At 35.8% G+C, this 18,710-nt stretch overlaps 4 protein-coding genes across 6 annotated transcripts; 3 read left to right on the top strand and 1 right to left on the bottom strand.

The window, feature by feature from the left end:
• Window positions 1-390: 390 nt before the first annotated feature.
• On the top strand, window positions 391-6,032 carry LOC110904482 (interactor of constitutive active ROPs 2, chloroplastic). 3 transcript variants are annotated; one of them, XM_022150326.2, is made up of 6 exons: window positions 391-692; window positions 1,208-1,273; window positions 2,426-2,518; window positions 3,038-3,206; window positions 3,988-5,603; window positions 5,693-6,032. In XM_022150326.2, the coding sequence occupies exons 3-5, from the start codon at window positions 2,499-2,501 to the stop codon at window positions 5,584-5,586; spliced, it is 1,788 nt and encodes a 595-aa protein (XP_022006018.1). In that variant the 5' UTR covers window positions 391-692; window positions 1,208-1,273; window positions 2,426-2,498; the 3' UTR covers window positions 5,587-5,603; window positions 5,693-6,032. The 3 variants fall into 3 exon arrangements, with proteins under 3 accessions (XP_022006018.1, XP_022006017.1, XP_035839280.1); XM_022150325.2 differs by lacking the exon at window positions 1,208-1,273; XM_035983387.1 differs by lacking the exon at window positions 1,208-1,273 and having other exon boundaries at window positions 2,402-2,518.
• A 1,565-nt stretch (window positions 6,033-7,597) lies between these two features.
• LOC110904481 (40S ribosomal protein S23) lies at window positions 7,598-9,449 on the top strand. Its single transcript, XM_022150324.2, has 4 exons — window positions 7,598-7,744; window positions 8,696-8,851; window positions 8,928-9,054; window positions 9,147-9,449. The coding sequence occupies exons 1-4, from the start codon at window positions 7,740-7,742 to the stop codon at window positions 9,285-9,287; spliced, it is 429 nt and encodes a 142-aa protein (XP_022006016.1). The 5' UTR covers window positions 7,598-7,739; the 3' UTR covers window positions 9,288-9,449.
• Window positions 9,450-11,125: 1,676 nt separating this feature from the next.
• Window positions 11,126-13,252, top strand: LOC110904480 (uncharacterized protein DKFZp434B061). The gene is made up of 3 exons (XM_022150323.2): window positions 11,126-11,286; window positions 11,766-11,931; window positions 12,012-13,252. Exons 2-3 carry the CDS (start codon window positions 11,829-11,831, stop codon window positions 13,118-13,120), a joined length of 1,212 nt encoding a protein of 403 aa, XP_022006015.1. The 5' UTR covers window positions 11,126-11,286; window positions 11,766-11,828; the 3' UTR covers window positions 13,121-13,252.
• A 722-nt stretch (window positions 13,253-13,974) lies between these two features.
• On the bottom strand, window positions 13,975-16,162 carry LOC110906131 (serine/threonine-protein kinase ATM). Its single transcript, XM_022151404.2, has 2 exons — window positions 16,028-16,162; window positions 13,975-15,929 (listed from the first exon to the last, which is right to left on the bottom strand). Exon 2 carries the CDS (start codon window positions 15,840-15,842, stop codon window positions 14,166-14,168), a length of 1,677 nt encoding a protein of 558 aa, XP_022007096.1. The 5' UTR covers window positions 15,843-15,929; window positions 16,028-16,162; the 3' UTR covers window positions 13,975-14,165.
• Between the last annotated feature and the right edge of the window lie 2,548 nt (window positions 16,163-18,710).

The following is an 18,710-nucleotide window of genomic DNA, read 5'->3' as shown; positions in this document are numbered from 1 at the left end:
AGCTTGTTGTTGGGGCCACCTAACCAATCACTCCTTTTTTTGTTTTTTAAATTTCTAGTTTAACAATAACGAATTAGTTAAAAAGTGAGTTAGTTAAATATCTACCGTCTACATCGCAGTTAACGCTTTAAAACCCTCTTCCATATCTAAACAAACAAGATAGCTATTGTGAAATATAATTTAATTTCATTATCCTACCCAAACCCAATAGGCAATAACAAGCTTCAACAATAGTGTGTCAAAAAAACTTCAAAAACCCCACAAAAAGCATGTGACTCTTGCCAGTGAGAGCGCGCGTGTGAAAGAGCGCGTGCATTTCTCAACTAAACACTCCCCCATTTAATCACAAAACAACCGTTCCCTCACCTCACCTCCTCACTTTTAGGGTGTGTTCCCGAGTTAAAAATCCCTCCCCATCCCTCCCCTCCCCTCCATGTCTTTCCAAATTGGAAAGACTATTATCAGGCAAAAAAAACCCCATTTTCCCTCCCCTCCCCCTGTTAAGTGGATCTCTGGAACACAGCATTAGCAGAAGACTAGTCAGTCACTTGGGGAACTGCAAACAAAACACCCTCACCCTCACCCTCCCTCTTTATCTTCCTTGCCTTAAAACTAGGGTTTCTTTCCCCCATTTCATCCCAATCCAGTTACTACATTCATTCTGCTACATCCACCTTTCATTTCACTCTCAGGTATGTATCTCTACACATTTTATGTTTTTCTTCCTCTGAGTTCTATCAACGTTAACTTTAGAGTCAGTTGCATTCTTCATTCATAAGCTGTTTTTTTTGCAGTTACATTTTCATATATCTAGTTTTTGGTGGTTTTTCACTTTCTTTTTTGTTTGGATTAGTTTTTTTTTTTTTTTTTTTTTTTGCTGCAATATACGCGTAGTGAACTGTGAACTCTTTTTTTTCCGTTTCAATTTGCTATTTAAAAAAAATGTGTATGAAATTAGTTTTGTTTGTTGATTAAGTGGTGGTTTGGTATGCTCATATGTGATTTTCTGTGTGCTTCAGAGAATCTGCGTGTATAAATCTAATTGCTTCAGATTTTGAATTTATTGCACTTATTGAGAGCTTCTAACCTACCGTAAATATATATATTTTATATTATATTTTTATTTTTATTTTTTATGCGCATTTCAAGATGGCATTAAATCCACCACCATGAAAACTTGAATGCAGCAGCTTCTTTGTCTTTACAGGACTTTCCAGTTTCCAGTCAAAATCAATACTGGCTTCATTTTATAACAAGTCTTTTCTGTCAGCATGTGAGTTTTTTTTTTTTTTTTGTTTAAAGATTTTGAGTGATTTTTTGAGCAATATATAACTTCAATATTTTAATTTCAACTATTAATTAAAAAAAATAGTACCCTTTTGTTCAGAACACAAATAGACACTTCAATTGTTAATCAGGATTATTCATTAATTATTATGGAAAACTCGAATTAAACAGTTTGAAACTGAAAAGCAAAAAAAAAAAAAAAATCTAACACTGTAGCAGCTTTATAATATATAATTGAAAAACTCGAATTTTAAGGCACACAATTTGGACTTTTGTTTTAGTACTTGGAGTACCATATTTGGATTTATATGTGTTCCTCCAGATGCTGTTATTGTTTTATCTTTTTGATCAAAATCTATGTTAGGCCAGGTTGGGTGTATATTTATAAATGTTGTATCAACACCTGAAACAGCTTGATAAAAAAGCTGTCTTTGTTTCTTTTTATCATGGTGTTGAGGTTGTGTGGATAATAATGATTTCCACTACTTTTTATCTGTATTTGATACATATTTTATATATGCTGTATGATATTGTGTAATTAGTACAGTATATATTTTTAATTCAGCTTAAACACACAAGTGTAAAAATGAAGTTAATGAAGAAAAGTATAAAGATTGTTTTGTCTAATAACATTTGTCTTTCTTTCTATTGTCACATCTTTTTCTCTTATAATCAATCTTCTTCATCCAACAACAAGAATCAACTTTGATTTTGTTTCTTTGTACACAATCTCTTGAATTTATGTTACACAAAAGTTATTGACTGTTGTCTGTTATTCTCATGTTATATTTAACTTTCAATAAAGATTAATTCAAGTTGTACCTTTTATTTTAAGAAAGAAAGCACGCTAATATTTTCGTTCGGTTTATTCTTTGGAGTACTGTTAGTATTATTTCTATGGTGTTAGTTTTTGTTGTTGTGAGTGGGGGTAGTTTTTATGGAGTATGGAGTTTCTTTGAAGGAACCAAGATTGTGTTGTTCGTTCAAATAATGTTGTTGATTTCTTTTATTGGACATTGATTAAAGTATGGGTTTCCTTCATGATGTCATTTATTTATATCCTTCACATATGCATTGCATACATATATTTATAAAATTATTTTTTCTGACCCAAGCATTCTTCTGAAAACAATTATAGGAATTGTGGGTCAACTGCTTTATTCAGGTGGGCCTTTTTAAAGAATTGCTTTCACTCAAGGGTAAATTAGACAATGCAAACTCCTAAAACAAGGTATGAGATCCAAAGTAATCATGCTTGTGTGACTGGTATTACATGCATTGAAATTGGTACATTATTGCAGTAATTTTGTCAGGTTACACTTAGGTCATGGGCTTAGTCTTTTATAAATATGATGTGTTTTTGCTTTTTTAAAGTTGACTGCTTTTTAATTAGTTTGAAGAGTGGTCTTTTTGGATACTGACTGAACAGTGAGTCCCTGTTTCATGTTTTCCACTTTCAGTTTTTATTATCTGAAACACTTTAATTCTTTGACATTTTTAGAACAAGTGGCCCTTATTAGTTTATTTTTCATGTACATGCAAATCTTTTTGCAGACCATTTTTGGAAAATATTGAAGTTAAAATTACTATTTTGCTCTTTAGCTTACTACAGATTGTTAATTAGCTCTGAAAAATGCATTACGAGTGCAAATTTATGTAATTTATTCAGCATAGCGTCTTTTTACCGATCTATTTATATAATCAAATACTAATACTAATTAACACTTTAATGAATCTGATCTGTAAAAAGAGCTGCAACCTTGGAGGTGCCACAGAGGACGCAAAAAGCTGTCAGGCAGCTCAAAACTTCAGGAACAGAGGCTGATAATTCTTCGTCGCAAAATCCAGTTGCCAAAACACCTAAAGTCAGAAGTCCAAAAGTTGTTGATCGACGGTCACCTCGCACTCCAACGTCTGAGGTATAATACTGCTAAAGTCAAGCATGTGACATGTTTAGGGGTATAGATTGCGAGGTAATGAGAACACGCAAAGTGAGCCAACGGGGCTGAAAAAAGTTTACATGGTGCAAACGAGCCGAGCGACTCGAGCTTGGTTAAAAAAACGCCCGAAACAAGCCAAGCTTAAACGAGCTTGAGCCCGAGTATGAAAATGAGTTCATTTAGTAAACGAGCCTGAGCCTCGTTTATCGAGCTCAAGCCGGCTTGCGAGGTTAAATGAGCCCACTGTTTATATAATTTATAATTAATATATTAAATATATTTTTTAAATAATAATATCTACTATTTATAAAATTATTATGAAAAATAACTTAATTATTATATATAAAATAATAATTATAATTAATAATAAATTAATTATTAAATAATAAATGAGCCAAACTCGAGCTTTAGAAACAAAGCTTGGAATCGAACCGAGCTCGAGTTTCACAAGTTAAACGAGCTCGAGCCCGAGCTCGGCTTGTTTGCACCCCTTGTCAACCTCCTGAACCTTTTTATTAACATTTTATTTTTTTTACCGTAAGCTATTACTTTTGAATAATAATTAGCGCATTTGTTATTCTGAATGATTTGTTTGTTTATAAATTCTTTTGAAAAAAATTACAGAAAGTGATAGTGCAACAATTCACCCCTTCTCATCCATATTAAAAATGACCCGTTACCCGACATCTTTGACATGTCACCTATCTAGCCTTAATTTTTATTGTCAAGTGAGTTACTAGTCTTTGTGCATAAAATGCAGAAAAAACGTCCTAGCAGAGTATCCGAACTCGAAACTCAGCTTGCCAATCTCCAAGAAGAACTAAAGAAGACAAAGGACCAGCTTAGCCAATCAGAGTCATCGAAAAAACGGGCCGATGAGGAAGCCGAAGGGGCGAAAAAGCAGCTTGCTGAAATGTCCGAAAAGTATCAAGATTCACAACAACAGCTTGACGAGATTTCAGCGTCTGAAGAATCCCGACTTCAAGAACTTAGAAAGATCTCACAGGACCGGGACCGGGCCTGGGAATCTGAACTTGAGGCGGTTCATAAACACCACTCTTTAGATTCTGCCGCCTTAGCTGCCACGGTGAACGAGGTCCAGAAGCTTAAGATGCAGCTTGAGAAGGTTACGGAATCCGAAGCGACACAGGCTAAATATGCAGAATCGGCACATGATGAAATGCTGAAGTTACGGCTGGAACTATCTGAAACACTTGCGTTAGTTGATGAACTCAAAATCCTACTGAAGGATTCACAGGATTCTGAGGCTAGAGCGTTGGAACTCTTGAGTCAAACACACAAACAATTGGAAACCGCAAAGTCAACTGAAGAGACGCTGCGGTTAGAGAAACTGGAAGCTATGAAAGCTTGTGATTTGTTAACAGTGGAATTGGAGAAATCGAAAGCTAAAGTGGATTCTTTGGAAGGAATTGTTAACAAACTTGAGATGAAAAACAGTAAACCTGCAGGGGACGATAATGATGAAGATGATCAAGAAGAGATTAACGGTTTGAAAACGGAGGTGCGAAAGTTAAAGGAAGAACTGGAGAGAGCTGAAAAGAGGTATCAAGAGCAGTATATTCAAAGCACGTTGCAGATACGTAGTGCTTATGAGCATGTGGAACAAGTAAGATCCGAATCGAACCAAAAAGTTTCGAATTTAGAGATAGATTTGGAGAAGTCAAAATTTGAGTTAGAAAATCTGAAGGCAAAACTGGCGGAGAGAGAAGAAAAACTGCAAGACGTAAAAGAAGAAAACAAGAACTTGAATCAAAAGCTCGAGAAAACCGAATTTGCAACAGAGAAAGAAACTGAAGATTTTACTGAATTTGCCGATTTAAGGAAATTGGAAGCGGATGTGGAGGATTTGAAACGTGTCAAGTTTGAGAAAGAAACCGAACTAAAAAACGTCAAAGAGGAAAATGAAAAACTGAAAATGGAGAAAAATCAGGTGAACAACGAAGCTGTTGTGGCTGCAGAAGCTGCAAGAGTTGCTGAAAAAGAAGCACTTACAAAAGTCGGTTATTTAACCGAAGAAGTGAATAAAAGTGGCAAACAAGTGGAGAGGGTAACAGAGCAATTAGATTTAGCTCAGGCGGCAAATGCGGAAATGGAAGCTGAGTTGAGGCGGCTGAAAGTGCAAACAGATCAGTGGAGAAAAGCGGCAGAGGCGGCTGCCGCCATGCTGTCCGATGCGAATAATGGGAAGTTTGTGGAGAGAACAGGGTCTCTTGATACTCGCACCATTGGTGGGAAGTTGAATTCGCCTTTCTCCGATGACTTGGAAGAAGAATCACCCAAGAAAAAGAATGGAAACATGTTAAAGAAGTTTGGGGTTTTCATGAAGGGCAAGAGGTGATTCAAGATAATTCGCAGGTATATATGTTTGATTTTTTTTTTTAATCGGAATATGTTTGATTACTTTTTGTTTTTTATTAGTGATATGCATAATGATTTGTGATCAGGGTTGTTGACTGAGTGGATGACTGAAGGTGGATGCTTTGGTTTTATGATGTTTTGGAGGGGATGGAGTTGCAGCCTTATGTATAGGATGTTGTTGAACTTTAGAGTTGAGTTTGACTTTTGAGAATGCAAGGATTTGTAATAATATTGTTTTTATTTTCTAGTTATATGCAACATTTGACATGCCATTATCACTGTTTTCAGGTGACTACTTCATTTGTAGCTAGAATGTGTTTTGGTTTGTAATTTTAAAGGTATGCGTTACGTTACGTTATGTTACGTGACCTGAAACTATTTTTATCTTTATGTGTTATGATAATGCAAGACCCTATCAAGGGCCAAGAATTTTTATGCCTTTTCATCATCATGAGGTAGGGACGGCTCCAAAAAGTGAGGATTCATATATATTTTGTGGGGTGTTGATGGTTTTTAAAGCCAATTTTAACGGAACCTGCATGTTGATTTTTTAAATATTATTTTGTAAAACGACAACCAACAGTTGGGTAGTTAGTCGGATAAAGTGCTTTTAGCGCCTTCGCGGTTTGACCTTGACTGTTATTTCTTAATACGACGGAATAACATTATAAAAGAGCATGCTAGAAGAAATAAAGGTACTCTTGTCCATTAGGCAACAAAACCATAGAGTTCAATCTAACAAATGGGCCTTTGCTAGGCTTTTAATCTATAAATACATCTAAACTAGATTCTTTATAACTTAGATATAACATCCATACAAAACCAACAAAAAAGACTAAATGACCGGTTTAAAGTTTGACGCTGATCAGATCACTAAATTGTTAAGACTGAACAGCGAACCAAACTACTTAGATCTCAAAGTTTTAAACTGGTCGAACCAACTGACTTAGACGGTACTACTTTTGTTAACTATGAACATTGCTAATACTTAGCGTAAGAGTCTGTTCTCCATAAGGACGACGTTTATGTTTGGGATTCAGAACACACAATTATAACCACCATTATTTTCTCTATATAAATAATCCACTATATATATTAAAATTATTTGAAACATCCCCAAATTAACAATGGGTCTTATATAATTTGTATCTTTTAAAAAAAACTAAAATAGGGCGAAGTTCAATTTGGTAGGCTATAATCTAGAGGTCCGAACCCGGACCCGAAACAAAAACTCGTACCCGGATATTAAAAAGTTCGGGGTTTTTTTTTTTTTAAACACGAACCCTACGAGTAGGGTTCGGATATGCATATTCTCATCAGTACCCGAACCTGGGTATTTTCGTACCCGATTTATACCTGGGTTTTTTGTATACCCGGGTTTAACAATACCCATACCCGGGTTTTAGGAATACCCGTACCTAGGGATGAGTATGGTACCCGTTCTACTAGTATCGTACCGGTACCGGTGCCGAAAAAACGAGAAAAATGGGTACCGGTACCTGTACCGAATATACCCGGTACAATTTGGTACCGGTTCAATACCGGTACCGAATGCTCATCCCTACCTGTACCCGGGTTTTAGGAATACCCGCACCAGGTTTTACGAATACCTGAAACCGGGTTTTAGAAATGTATGCACGTTGATTATTCTAGTTCCTAGTAACATGTAATCTTGTTAAATTAACATTTTATATAATTAAAGTTCATGTTTATAAACTCAAAAATGAAGTTGGAAACAAAAAAAAACTACCAAGTTCATGTTTTTACCTATTCGGGTTTTTTTCATACCCGACCAATACCTGAACCTGGATATATGGTATTCTAATACCCAGGTATAAAAAACCCGAACCTGGGTTATAGATTTCCTGATCAATACCCAGACCCTAACCCGATCCAGGGTATTACCCGAAAATTCAAAACGCAGCCATACCCGTACCCGGGTATCGAAAAAACCCGGTTTATGCACCTCTACTACAATATATCGCTATTAATATACCCGAAATAAGGCCTTACTTGATTTTTTGACAAGAAAAGCCCAACATTGGCCCATTGAATGAGGTGTACAAAACCACAAAATCGCCGTTGAGCCAGAGCTAGGGTTTCTACTTGCAAGGTTAGCTTCTTCAGGCAAACATGGGGTACGTATATCTATCTTTTTCCATACCTAGTGCTCACTCACTGCTAAATTATCTGTTTTATGGTTTATGTCTGTGATTGGTTGGTTTAATGTTTTATGGAGTATATAAGACATGAATTATATAATATAGAAAAAGAGCTTTAGATCCAAATGACGAAACTTGCTGAACCTTTAGTTATTGGTTAGGGATGACATTGTTTTACTGCCATCAGTGTTTACATGTCCGAATCGTCAAATCTACTATATATGTTATACCTCATAAAACTATGTTTCTGTGTTAACTACAAATAGTTTTTAATTGTTGTAAGTTATTCATTTCTGTAAGTTGTTCATAACCGGTGCATAAAGTATCACAAGTTTGGTGCTTTTTTCTTTTTTGGCCAAGAGAATGCAAGTTTCATTGCAATTACACTGTAGTTGTTTATGATAGTGGTGCAATTAGAAGTTTGAAGCTATGCAGTTAATGTGGTAAAATATCTGATATCGGTCAAGGACCGATATTTGAGATATAGGTTATCTCGGTGAGATAACCGTGGGATATCCATAATTTTAATATCATGCATAATTTATATATATAATATGATATATCGGTTATATTGGTCAAATTTCGGTTTTTGTGGCAACAATATTCTGACCGATATATGACACCGGTATTTTACTAGGGGACCGATATAACTGAAATGACCGATATATCACCGGTATTAACTGCATAGGTTTGAAGTGTTTGTTTTAAAACGTTTGGGCAAAAGTATGGTTCACCAGACATATTAGCAATGAGAACGAAGTAAGAAAAAGATGAAGCTATTTTTATTTAATTACACACATGGTTTTTTATGTGCAGTTTATTAGTTGTTAAACCTTCAAAATGTGAATTAGGTGATTTTATTCTGTATTATTGTCACAAGTTTTCACCTGTTTTTTTACCTTGTATCAACGTTCACATGACTTGCAGGAAGACACATGGAATGGGAGCGGGTCGTAAGCTGAAGTCCCACCGCAGAAGGCAAAGGTGGGCCGACAAGTCGTACAAGAAATCTCACCTTGGTAACGAATGGAAGAAGCCATTTGCTGGTTCTTCTCATGCTAAGGGCATCGTCCTTGAAAAGATGTAACCAAACACTCTCTATTTCCCTTCTCCATTTCTAGCTTCAAAAAAGTTTACAATTTGCTCAACATTTTTACAGTGGTATTGAGGCCAAACAGCCTAACTCTGCTATCCGAAAGTGTGCTAGAGTTCAACTAATCAAGAACGGAAAGAAGATTGCAGCTTTTGTTCCCAATGATGGTTGCTTAAACTACATCGAAGAAAACGTATGCATTCTGTTGATTTCTTTTAAAAGACAAGTTATAGTGGTTTATAGTAATAAGTGGACTCATAGTATATAATTTGTGTTTTTGCACAGGATGAGGTGTTGATTGCGGGATTTGGAAGGAAAGGGCATGCTGTGGGAGATATTCCCGGAGTCAGGTTTAAGGTTGTGAAGGTTTCCGGTGTGTCTCTTTTGGCTCTCTTTAAGGAGAAGAAAGAGAAGCCTAGATCTTAAGTTTATCTAGCTAGTTGTTTATCTAGTACTTTTGATTCTGGACACCAATCTCTTTAAGACGTCAAATGTTACTGTTTTCTGTTTAGACTGTGTTTCAATGGCTACTCAGTTTCATATTTTACCTATTACTTTATATGCCAATCATGACTCAGTGTTCAAGAAGTGGGTTGATACTGTTTGTGTTTATTTGCTTTATTGATTGATTTGAGTTCACTCAATTTACACAAAGGGCTATTATATTGGTTTAACTCCAAATCGCCGTCGGGGTGGCGTGGTGGGTGAGGTGTGGAAATCTTCACCGGCATTGGGGACTTTTGGGTGGTGAGGTGGTGGCTTTTCATTGGTTGGTAGATTTTGGGTTGGTTTTGATTGGTCCTTGTTTATCTTTTATTTTATAAAAACATCAGTTTCACGCCCCTCCCACTTTGTGCTTTTTTACCATGCCTCTTTGCTGATGTGGCTGTCACTAGGGGTGTTCATGATCCGGTTTTCGCGGTTTTTGGCTTAAACCGTAAACCAAACCATTAGTGACGGTTTTTGACTTTTGTAAACCAAAACCAAACCATAGAATTATTAAACCGAACCAAACCAAACCGTTAATAACGGTTTGGTTCCGGTTTGGTTTCACGGTTTAGGCTTGTTGGGCCTTATTTGCAAAAAAAAAAAAAAAATGGTAAATAGAACAATAAATAATATAAACCATACAAGCTCTTCAATATATAGGATATTATATAATCATAATAGTGAGCCAGTATTAAAAGCTAACACAATGTTTGGGGCCACTAGTTACAACTTACATGTTAGAATGGGCTTAGCCCAATTATGTTTCACATTAACTCAGACAAATTAAAACTCAAAATAGAACTATGAATTTATCTATGTATATAACATAATTATATATATATACACACATATTATAAAATATTTTAAAAATAATTAAATAAAATCATACGGTCCGGTCCGGTTTTTTACGGTTGGTTTTTGCTATAAACCGTGAACCAAACCGTTTGCTACGGTTTGAAAATATTGAAACCGACCGACCGAAAGATCATTAAAAAAACCAACCGTGAAACCAAACCGTTGACCGGTTTGGGCGGTTTCACGGTTTGAAACCGGACCGTGAACACCCCTAGCTGTCACATGCCCTGCCACTCTGTAGTCTTATAGAACGAGATTTTTTGTCTGTGTTCATTTATTAGGGAAATGAACGTTTGTTTGTGTTAGTTTGCGTAGGAGACGATACGAAGTTGTAAACCTAAATTGTTAAAAAGTTATGTAATGCACAATACACTAATACAATTATACTTATTAAATATACTATTGATGAGAATTTTTGAAGTTTTTAAATAAAATTATGAAATTAAAAACCTTAACGAACACAAACGAACTCGTTATCGAACGTTGAACGAGCGCGGCCTCTATTCATGCCCGTTCATTTAACTAAACAACTAAAATTTCTTGTTCGTGTTCGTTCATTTATTATATGCACAAACACAAATAAACTTCCTGCCAAACAAACGACTCATAAAATGTTCACTGGATGTTCAGTTTGTTTGCAGCTCCACCCAGGATCACTTAGAAGCTCTTTGATGGAAACCAAGTATCTTGTGACTAAAATGTAAAGAACCTTGTATTGAAAGGACTTTTAATGCAAAACTGAAAGATAAAGAACAAAAGCATAAAGGTACCTAATCCTCAAGGACTAGTTATGTAACTTACTGGCCACAACACAAAATAACGGTCTATTTTTTCCTGCAAACGAGCACCTTCCATCTATGAGCAAAAGAATCGGGTGTTTTTGTACTTAATCTGGTGGATGAAGAGTAGGGTCATAATCCTCCGGCCTTTTGGAATGAAAGAATACGATGGGATAGGTCGGAGGACGGTATAACAACATTAAACGCCATCTGTTTATCTGAACCGGTGATCTCCTGATCGCTGTTCATCGTCTTCTGCACAATCATCTACGCCCTTGTCATACCTTCCACTCCATTCTCAGGTCATTTTTTTTGTTATGATTCTATTTGCTAATATTTGCTTATAATAACAACGAACACCATGGCTTACTACAAATCCATTATCCCCTAAAGCAATGTCATTCATCACCCGTCTGTAGAACATAGGATTACGATTTCCAAAGGATCGATATGAACAAGAACAACGACTGAAACACAACAATCAATTGATTTTTCAATAGGGTTCGTCCACCATCTACACAATCATTTATAAACAACCATATGTATACACGCAACTAGAGGGATTCGACATGTTCTTCTGTAAAGCGTTACATCACTAAGCTAAACAACTATAACAATTATGACATTTGCCGTATTGACCCCTATGACTCCTTACAAATACATACTAGACACTAAACATAACTGTTAACTAATTACAATCCTAACCCATAACTTTTAATCAAACATGGTTAACAATTACGAGGCTAACACCGTCATTAACCTACAATGTGTATGTAAATAGTGGACAGCAGGACAGGAGTGGTGAGCTAGCAGAAGCAGTTGATACTCTGATAAAATAGTGGAAATGGCAAACAGCAATAAACAGACCCAACTAAAGTCAACAGACGACGTTAACTTCAAAATGCGCCGAAGTTTTTCGTGGGATAGATCCTTTTTCACCAGTGATGGTATGCTATATTTTACCAAATGTGTATTTCATTTGTAATTTGTATGACATCACTTCTTTATTTTTAACTTTTTTATGCAGGTTTTCTTGGTGCTGCAGAGTTGTCAAGCATGATCAAAGGAGACGGGGATGATGTCAAGCACGAGTTACAGAAAATCGACGAGCTCGAAAGTCTGGAAGCTGAATTGTACCAAGAAATTGAAGCTTCAACTCAAAAAGCCAATGAAATATCTATGTTAAAAAAATCAAGCAAACGCGTGTCATCAGGAAAGAGGGATTCTCAAGCAAAAAAGATAACCGGAGCGAGTGGTCCCCACAAGGATGCACCGACCAAGACACCACCGAAAAGATCATCGCTAACCGGTGCTTCAGGTAGTTCTCCAACAAACAATGTTAAAAGCCCAGCGAGAAGAAGCATGGGTTCCATAACTGGTAAAGATAATGTTGGCTCCCCCTCGAGAACACCACCTGCGATCATAACTAAGAATACACTGGCGTCGGTTAATACTCGTGTATCAAGGACATCGCCTGCTAGTCCTGTTAGCCCACGGTCACCAGGTTCATCACCTTCGGCATTTTCCGTCACTCAACGCTCAAAAAGGCGTGATAGTGTTCCTCATAAATCCTCGGTGAATAACGAGAAACCATCACCAACCAACGAAAGAAGAAACGATGACCGCAAAGCCAGCAAACGTGCAGTCAGTGTAACGCCCAAAACACAATCGAGCATCAGCTTGAAGATTAAACCGCCACCTATGATTTCTCATCCATCCTCACCTTCAGGTTCAACAACTCAACGGTGGTCTCTGTCATCATCTTGTACGGTCGATCAAAGGTCAAAATCACATGGAATTAAAGGTTCTCTTGTTCATCACGCATCCAAACCGGCTTTGAAAAACCATCCCATTGGCCAGACTTCAGATCCGAACCGAAAACAGCCAGCAAAAACAGCTGCAGCAGCTAGTTCAGGACTACAACCAAATTCCCCGAAAACTAAGAAACAATCAAGTCCTAAAGCAAAAGAATCCTTGGAAAATATTTATATAATCTCTCCGGAACTTCTGGATTTGAAAGGTAAGATAAACGCCTTGAAGATGGAAATCAACATGCACAAGGACAGATGCAACAAAATGGTCCGTGCCGAAGGTAACTTGAAGACTGCATTTGCTATCAAAGAATGCAGTGTGTGAGATATTCGGAGTCGTTCACGACTACATGTAAATGATAATCTAAACAAACAATGAATTGTTGAATGGTGTCAAAATTTTTGTTTTGCTTTCACATGGCTAAAATTAAGAATACAACATTGTTCATGTGTAGCGTCAAAGTTTGTTTCCGTACCATGCTTTTCATCGGTTTCAACAACAATCAATGATCTAATTAGCATGTGTCGTATAATATGTTACCTAAATTAATGGTTTGAACTGGCATGGAGTTATAAGAATCGGTTAGGAATAAGTGGTTGGTGTGGTTGGCCAAAACATATATTGTTATCTAAATAAGCCTACATGCATTATGCCAACATATGTGGGTTGGGAGAACTAAGCTTTTGTATATAGCAAGTTTAACCAAGGGCGGATTTATGAAGGCTTCATGGGTGCCCGGGCTACCCCTCAACTTTCTTTCCGATACTCCAGTGGTTGGAAACGAGTCGAACGACTCACACAAAAACGTTTTGTATTGGTTGAGAACATGAGATCTTTACATGATGTTTTTAAGGTAATAAATAGATTCCGAGCCATACAAATCCTGCGTATGTTATAGTGCATATAAATGTTGAGCTCTTCAAGGCCAGGAATCAAACCTTCTCAAGCCTGGCTCGACTCATCTGTTACACGAATCTTAAACATGGTTTAAACCTTCAATGCAAGAACAAGATCTCTTGCTTACCCGTCACGAGTCTGCCTACAAATCACGTGGTTTAAGTGCGTAACGGTAAAGTGTCCGCGCATTTAAAACCATAAACATCCACATGCAATATCACAAACCATAAGCAATACACAAAACATTAACAAAAACCTATCTCCATCCAAAGATAGAAAAAAAAAACCATAATTATCCCAAAACTGTCTATTTTCTTAAACCAAAATGATCAGAAGTTTAACACCAAGCAGTACCAGAGTCAGCAGTACTTGCTAGTGCACATAAAAACATTTGTAAGTAAAAAAAAAAAAACCATAAGTTGGCATCAAACAATAAAAAGTCAAAAGTCATATATGTTTACCAAATCACTACCTATTTTCCAAACTGCAGTTTCTTCGCCGCTTTCACACTCTTTTTGCAAGCAGTATCGGTTTTCTGGAGTTTTGGAAAGTAATTAAGGCGGTAACTAAGAAGAGCCGGTCCAAAAATGCGAAATTTCCCACAGCTGCTAAATGCAGCTTCTGCATCACATTTTCTCTCAAACACCAGTTTCACACACTTTTTCTTCTTCAACACCCGAGTCTCTGCTTCTAGTAGAGCTCCAAAACGTCTATAAATCGCATGCAGTTTCTTTACGGATGGCACAGTATCCAAATTTGTAAACTTGAAGGTTAATGAAGTTGCAGAGTTCTCTTCGTTTGGTTTTAGGCTAGATTCAGATTCGGTTACAGTGGACATATCGGTCCAGTAAGAATCTTTAGTACCAGTAAATCCATCATTCTTGTCTTTTTTCGATCGATAATCCTTAAAATCAGCGGAGAATTTGACCAGTGAGTCAAGATTATGCTGACGTTCTATCGGGTTTATGGCAGCCAGGTAAATCTGCGAAAGAAATTCAACCGCAGTTTGAGTTTGACTTCCGTTAACGGACCCATTAGATTCAACAGCTTTCCTTTTTCTGCCTCTTTTTTTAGGCTTATATTCCACATCAGACAAACTTTCGTTACCATTGGACATCAAATCCGACATGCTTCTCACTTTCTTACTTGGGCTCAAACCACCGTTAAACAACGGCTTACACTTACGTGGCCTGCCACGCGCCTTCGGTTTTCCATTCGAATGAAGTGCAGAATTAGTAACGTCAGATTTGTCATCTAAAACTTGGTTTACTTGAAGCTGATGATATCCTTTCCACCGATTAAACGCTGATAACTGACCGTGAACCGTTGAAACACCTAATCTATTCATCCCCAACGGATCTTTCGCTAAATCTTGCAAAAAGTCAACGGTTTTCGCGGGATTGAAAGAATCCAAAGTTGAGAATCTATCCCCACCATCTATTCTACTAGATTCTTTCCTAATCCCCGAGTTAACGATAATCTGGGATTTAACTTCCTTGTATACCTCTTCCGATACACATAAACACGTTAATCCACATTCAACACGTCTAGCAGCCTCACGCAGAGCATGATTCACCGCACGAACAAAAGCCTCATCACTACATTGACTTTCCATTTTACAAAAGTTCACACGAAAGGGTTTAACATCGCGTAACTCATTAAACGCAAACTTTTGGTCCCCAAAATAAGCGATCACAAACCCATCTTTCTTTAAATGTTTCATTGCTTTATCCGTCAAAGCCGCTGGATCGATTATCTGGCCAGGCCACCACGGACGGCTCTTCACCTTCCCCCAAACCAAATCCGCAAACTCATATTCACCTTCTTTTTCGGCAAATTCAACATCACTCGCCTTTCTTACACTCGATTCTTTTATAGACCATTGGTTTAGATCAACAACAAGATCAATCGCACGCGCATTACCGACTTCAAAAACATTCCTTTCTACACCAAATCCCACTACATTTGTTCCAAATTTCCCATCATCTACAACCCCTGATCCTACAACTTCACCATTCAAACTTATACCACTTCTTAAATGATCAACCCCATTTTCAAGAACTTTACAAACTCTCTCATCAGACTCCATTACAACCCCTCTTTTACCCAATCCCACAACATCCTCACGACGATCAAAAGACGGTTCCATCGCTCGGGTTTCGGTGATCGATGATTCAATCAAGAAACCCAAAACTTACACAATCAACACAAGTTCTTTGATACCAACAAACAAATCCTAAAATTTCATGCAATCAACAAAAGAAAAAAAAATCAAGAACCAAAACATGTAGACATGACAAAAGTAATGCATAACAACAGATGGATCGGAGGTACCTTAACGTTGCAGAATCTTGGTAGGGTGAAGCGATAGTGAGAAATTTTACGTTTGATATCGAAGCGAACGAGGTGACTGGTTTTTGTTAGCTTTTTTTTTTTTTTAATATTTTTGTGAGTTATGGGGAGGACAGCCTAAGGAATAACTGGGTTACACACGTGTCTGAATCAGGGGATACTAGTGAAATCTTTGTAATTAATTGTTTTTTTTTTTTCGGGTAAAGATAATTAATTGTTTATATTATGTTTTGGAGTTGTTTACTTCTTTTTGAGTTTTATATTAAATCTTTTTCCAAAGTTGCGATTGCTAGACCAATCTTTTGAAAAAAAGAATATTGATTTTCTTTCTGTTACATGGTTTCTTGGATAATAAATATGTGGTTTAATTACATTTACTAATCTTTTAAATGCATGAGTTATTGTATCCATTAATTGCAACCTAACTTTTGATGTTATGCATTGTCTAAACTAATTTTAATTTAATGAATTTTCTATAAGTAAAGAACTAGACGAAAAAAGTGATAGAAAATTGTTTTCAAGAATTAAAGATCCCAATGAGATAAGTTTCTCTTTCACATTGTATAAGTGGTATACTTTCAACAAGTTTCTTCATTTTCGTATGGTTTATATCTTTTTAAAACATTCATAATATATATGTATGCAAAATTCTAACATATATAAGCACATTTCACCATAAAACATATAAATAACGATTTTATATACATTCACGTATTTTACATGTATACTGTAAAACTAACTTTGATCAATTAATCTTGCAAATTCACTAATTGATCATTTTGCTACTAAAGTGACTTAAACCATCACTTTCTTTTAAAATGAGATGCGTGGCAATAAACATGGACAAGTTATACTAAACCACTTTTAATTCACTTCTCTGTTAACATATAATATAATATAATATAATATAATATAATATAATATAATATAATATAATATAATATAATATAATATAATATAATATAATATAATATAATATAATAATAATAATAATAATAATAATAATAATTATTATTATTATTATTATTATTATTATTATTATTATTATTATTATTATTATTATTATTATTATTATTATTATTATTATTACCTCTTAGTTCTATTTCATTCAATTCACTTCTCTATTATCATATAATAATAATTATTATTTTAACCTCTTAACCTCTTAGTTTTATTTCAATTGATTTCTATAGTACTTTTGTTTAGTTTTCATCTATTAGAAATAATTAAAATACCATATAATTCCAAAACACACATTAGGTTAATCTTGAGTCAACTCTACTCCATAACATACATACCCAACTTCTTAATATAGTTGTTTACTTAATAATAATTAAGAATAATGAGTTTTAAAAAGTCATAAACGTCATTAATGATGTTCCTACACTACTAGACACCGTAATACTATTCATTATCAAGAATTAGTTTTTGTGTTATATTAGGGTGGAAGAACATTTTTTACATTACATTATGACAACCAATCACTATTTCACGTCACATTTTATCACACTCAATCACATTTTTTACTATTACACTTGCAACACTCAACACATTTCATCTTTAAATTTGTTTCCTTTTTAAATAAAATATAAAAGTAAATAAACTAAAAACTAACATTTTTTAAATACATTAAATTCCATAAAAATACAATCTACAAGAAAAAAAATACTCCAAAATTAAAAACTAAAATAAACAAAAACCACTCTTCGTCGGAAATCGGATAATTGGATATCTAAACCACCAACGTGTTTTATTAGGTCATGTCGTAGTCGAAAGTGAGTGCCTTCATTCCCAACTCTAAAAGAATATCCTCGTTAAAGGGTACTTATGTCGGAGGGTTCATAACGTAGTTTGGCGATATTGTGTATCCCTCATTCTTCTTTATGATCTTATTGTGCAATATGATACACACGTACACCACGCTCCTTATTTTTGTTTGGTTAATTGCATGTACCGGTAGATTAATTATACCACGTTTACTTTCAAAAGTCCAAATGCTTGCTCAACGTCTTTTCTCGCTAATTCCTGTAACTTCGTGAACAACTTTTCTTTGGCGTTAGTCGGAAACAGATAAGCTTATATAAAAATAGACAAAGTCAGGTAAATGTCATTAACAGAATAGAATCTGCATCTTTAATGTCTCGTGTTGACCATAAACGAACACGGGCGATTCCTTGAATTTCGTTATTAAATAATAGTGATTGTTATAGAATATTAATGTCGTTGTTTGAACCGAGAGCACCAAAGTAAGCATGCCAAATCCATAAATCATTTGACGCAGCCGCTTCAAGCGTGACCGTCGTTTCTTTTTTGTCACCTCTCATAAACTGACCTCACAAACTCGTCGGGCAACTTCTCCAAACAATATGCGTACAATTGATGCTACCAAGCATCCCTGGAAGGTGCCATTTAGATTCATGTGCAGTGCACAAAAATGTGTTATGTTGTGTCTAGTCGGTCTTCGTAGAAACTTTGTACTATATAACTTAATAATAGCATTGCAAAAAAACCATAGATTCACTTGAAGTCCTAGAAGACATAGCTAAATATGCATCATATTCGTCAGGAACGTTGCCAGTTGCAAGTTGACGAATCTCGGATGTGCATTTTTGTACTGCTATGAAGCTTATTTTTTCCCTACCGTTGTAGCCCTCTTGAAGCCTTT

This window comes from Helianthus annuus, chromosome 14, assembly GCF_002127325.2.
Source record: "Helianthus annuus cultivar XRQ/B chromosome 14, HanXRQr2.0-SUNRISE, whole genome shotgun sequence".
Lineage (NCBI taxonomy): Eukaryota > Viridiplantae > Streptophyta > Magnoliopsida > Asterales > Asteraceae > Helianthus > Helianthus annuus.
Note: the sequence above shows the minus strand (reverse complement) of the source record. Positions and strands in the feature narration are given on the sequence as shown.

Excerpts from the sequence above, each read along its gene's own strand:
- LOC110904481 (XM_022150324.2), top strand. Across the intron at positions 8,852-8,927 it reads GGCATCGTCCTTGAAAAGAT|TGGTATTGAGGCCAAACAGC; the intron begins GTAACCAAACAC and ends ACATTTTTACAG. Across the intron at positions 9,055-9,146 it reads TAAACTACATCGAAGAAAAC|GATGAGGTGTTGATTGCGGG; the intron begins GTATGCATTCTG and ends GTTTTTGCACAG.
- LOC110904480 (XM_022150323.2), top strand. The coding sequence starts at position 11,829 with ATGGCAAACAGCAATAAACAGACCCAACTAAAGTCAACAGACGACGTT. Across the intron at positions 11,932-12,011 it reads ATCCTTTTTCACCAGTGATG|GTTTTCTTGGTGCTGCAGAG; the intron begins GTATGCTATATT and ends TTTTTTATGCAG.
- LOC110906131 (XM_022151404.2), bottom strand. The coding sequence starts at position 15,842 with ATGGAACCGTCTTTTGATCGTCGTGAGGATGTTGTGGGATTGGGTAAA.
- LOC110904482 (XM_022150325.2), top strand. The coding sequence starts at position 2,499 with ATGCAAACTCCTAAAACAAG. Across the intron at positions 2,519-3,037 it reads ATGCAAACTCCTAAAACAAG|AGCTGCAACCTTGGAGGTGC; the intron begins GTATGAGATCCA and ends ATCTGTAAAAAG. Across the intron at positions 3,207-3,987 it reads CTCGCACTCCAACGTCTGAG|AAAAAACGTCCTAGCAGAGT; the intron begins GTATAATACTGC and ends CATAAAATGCAG.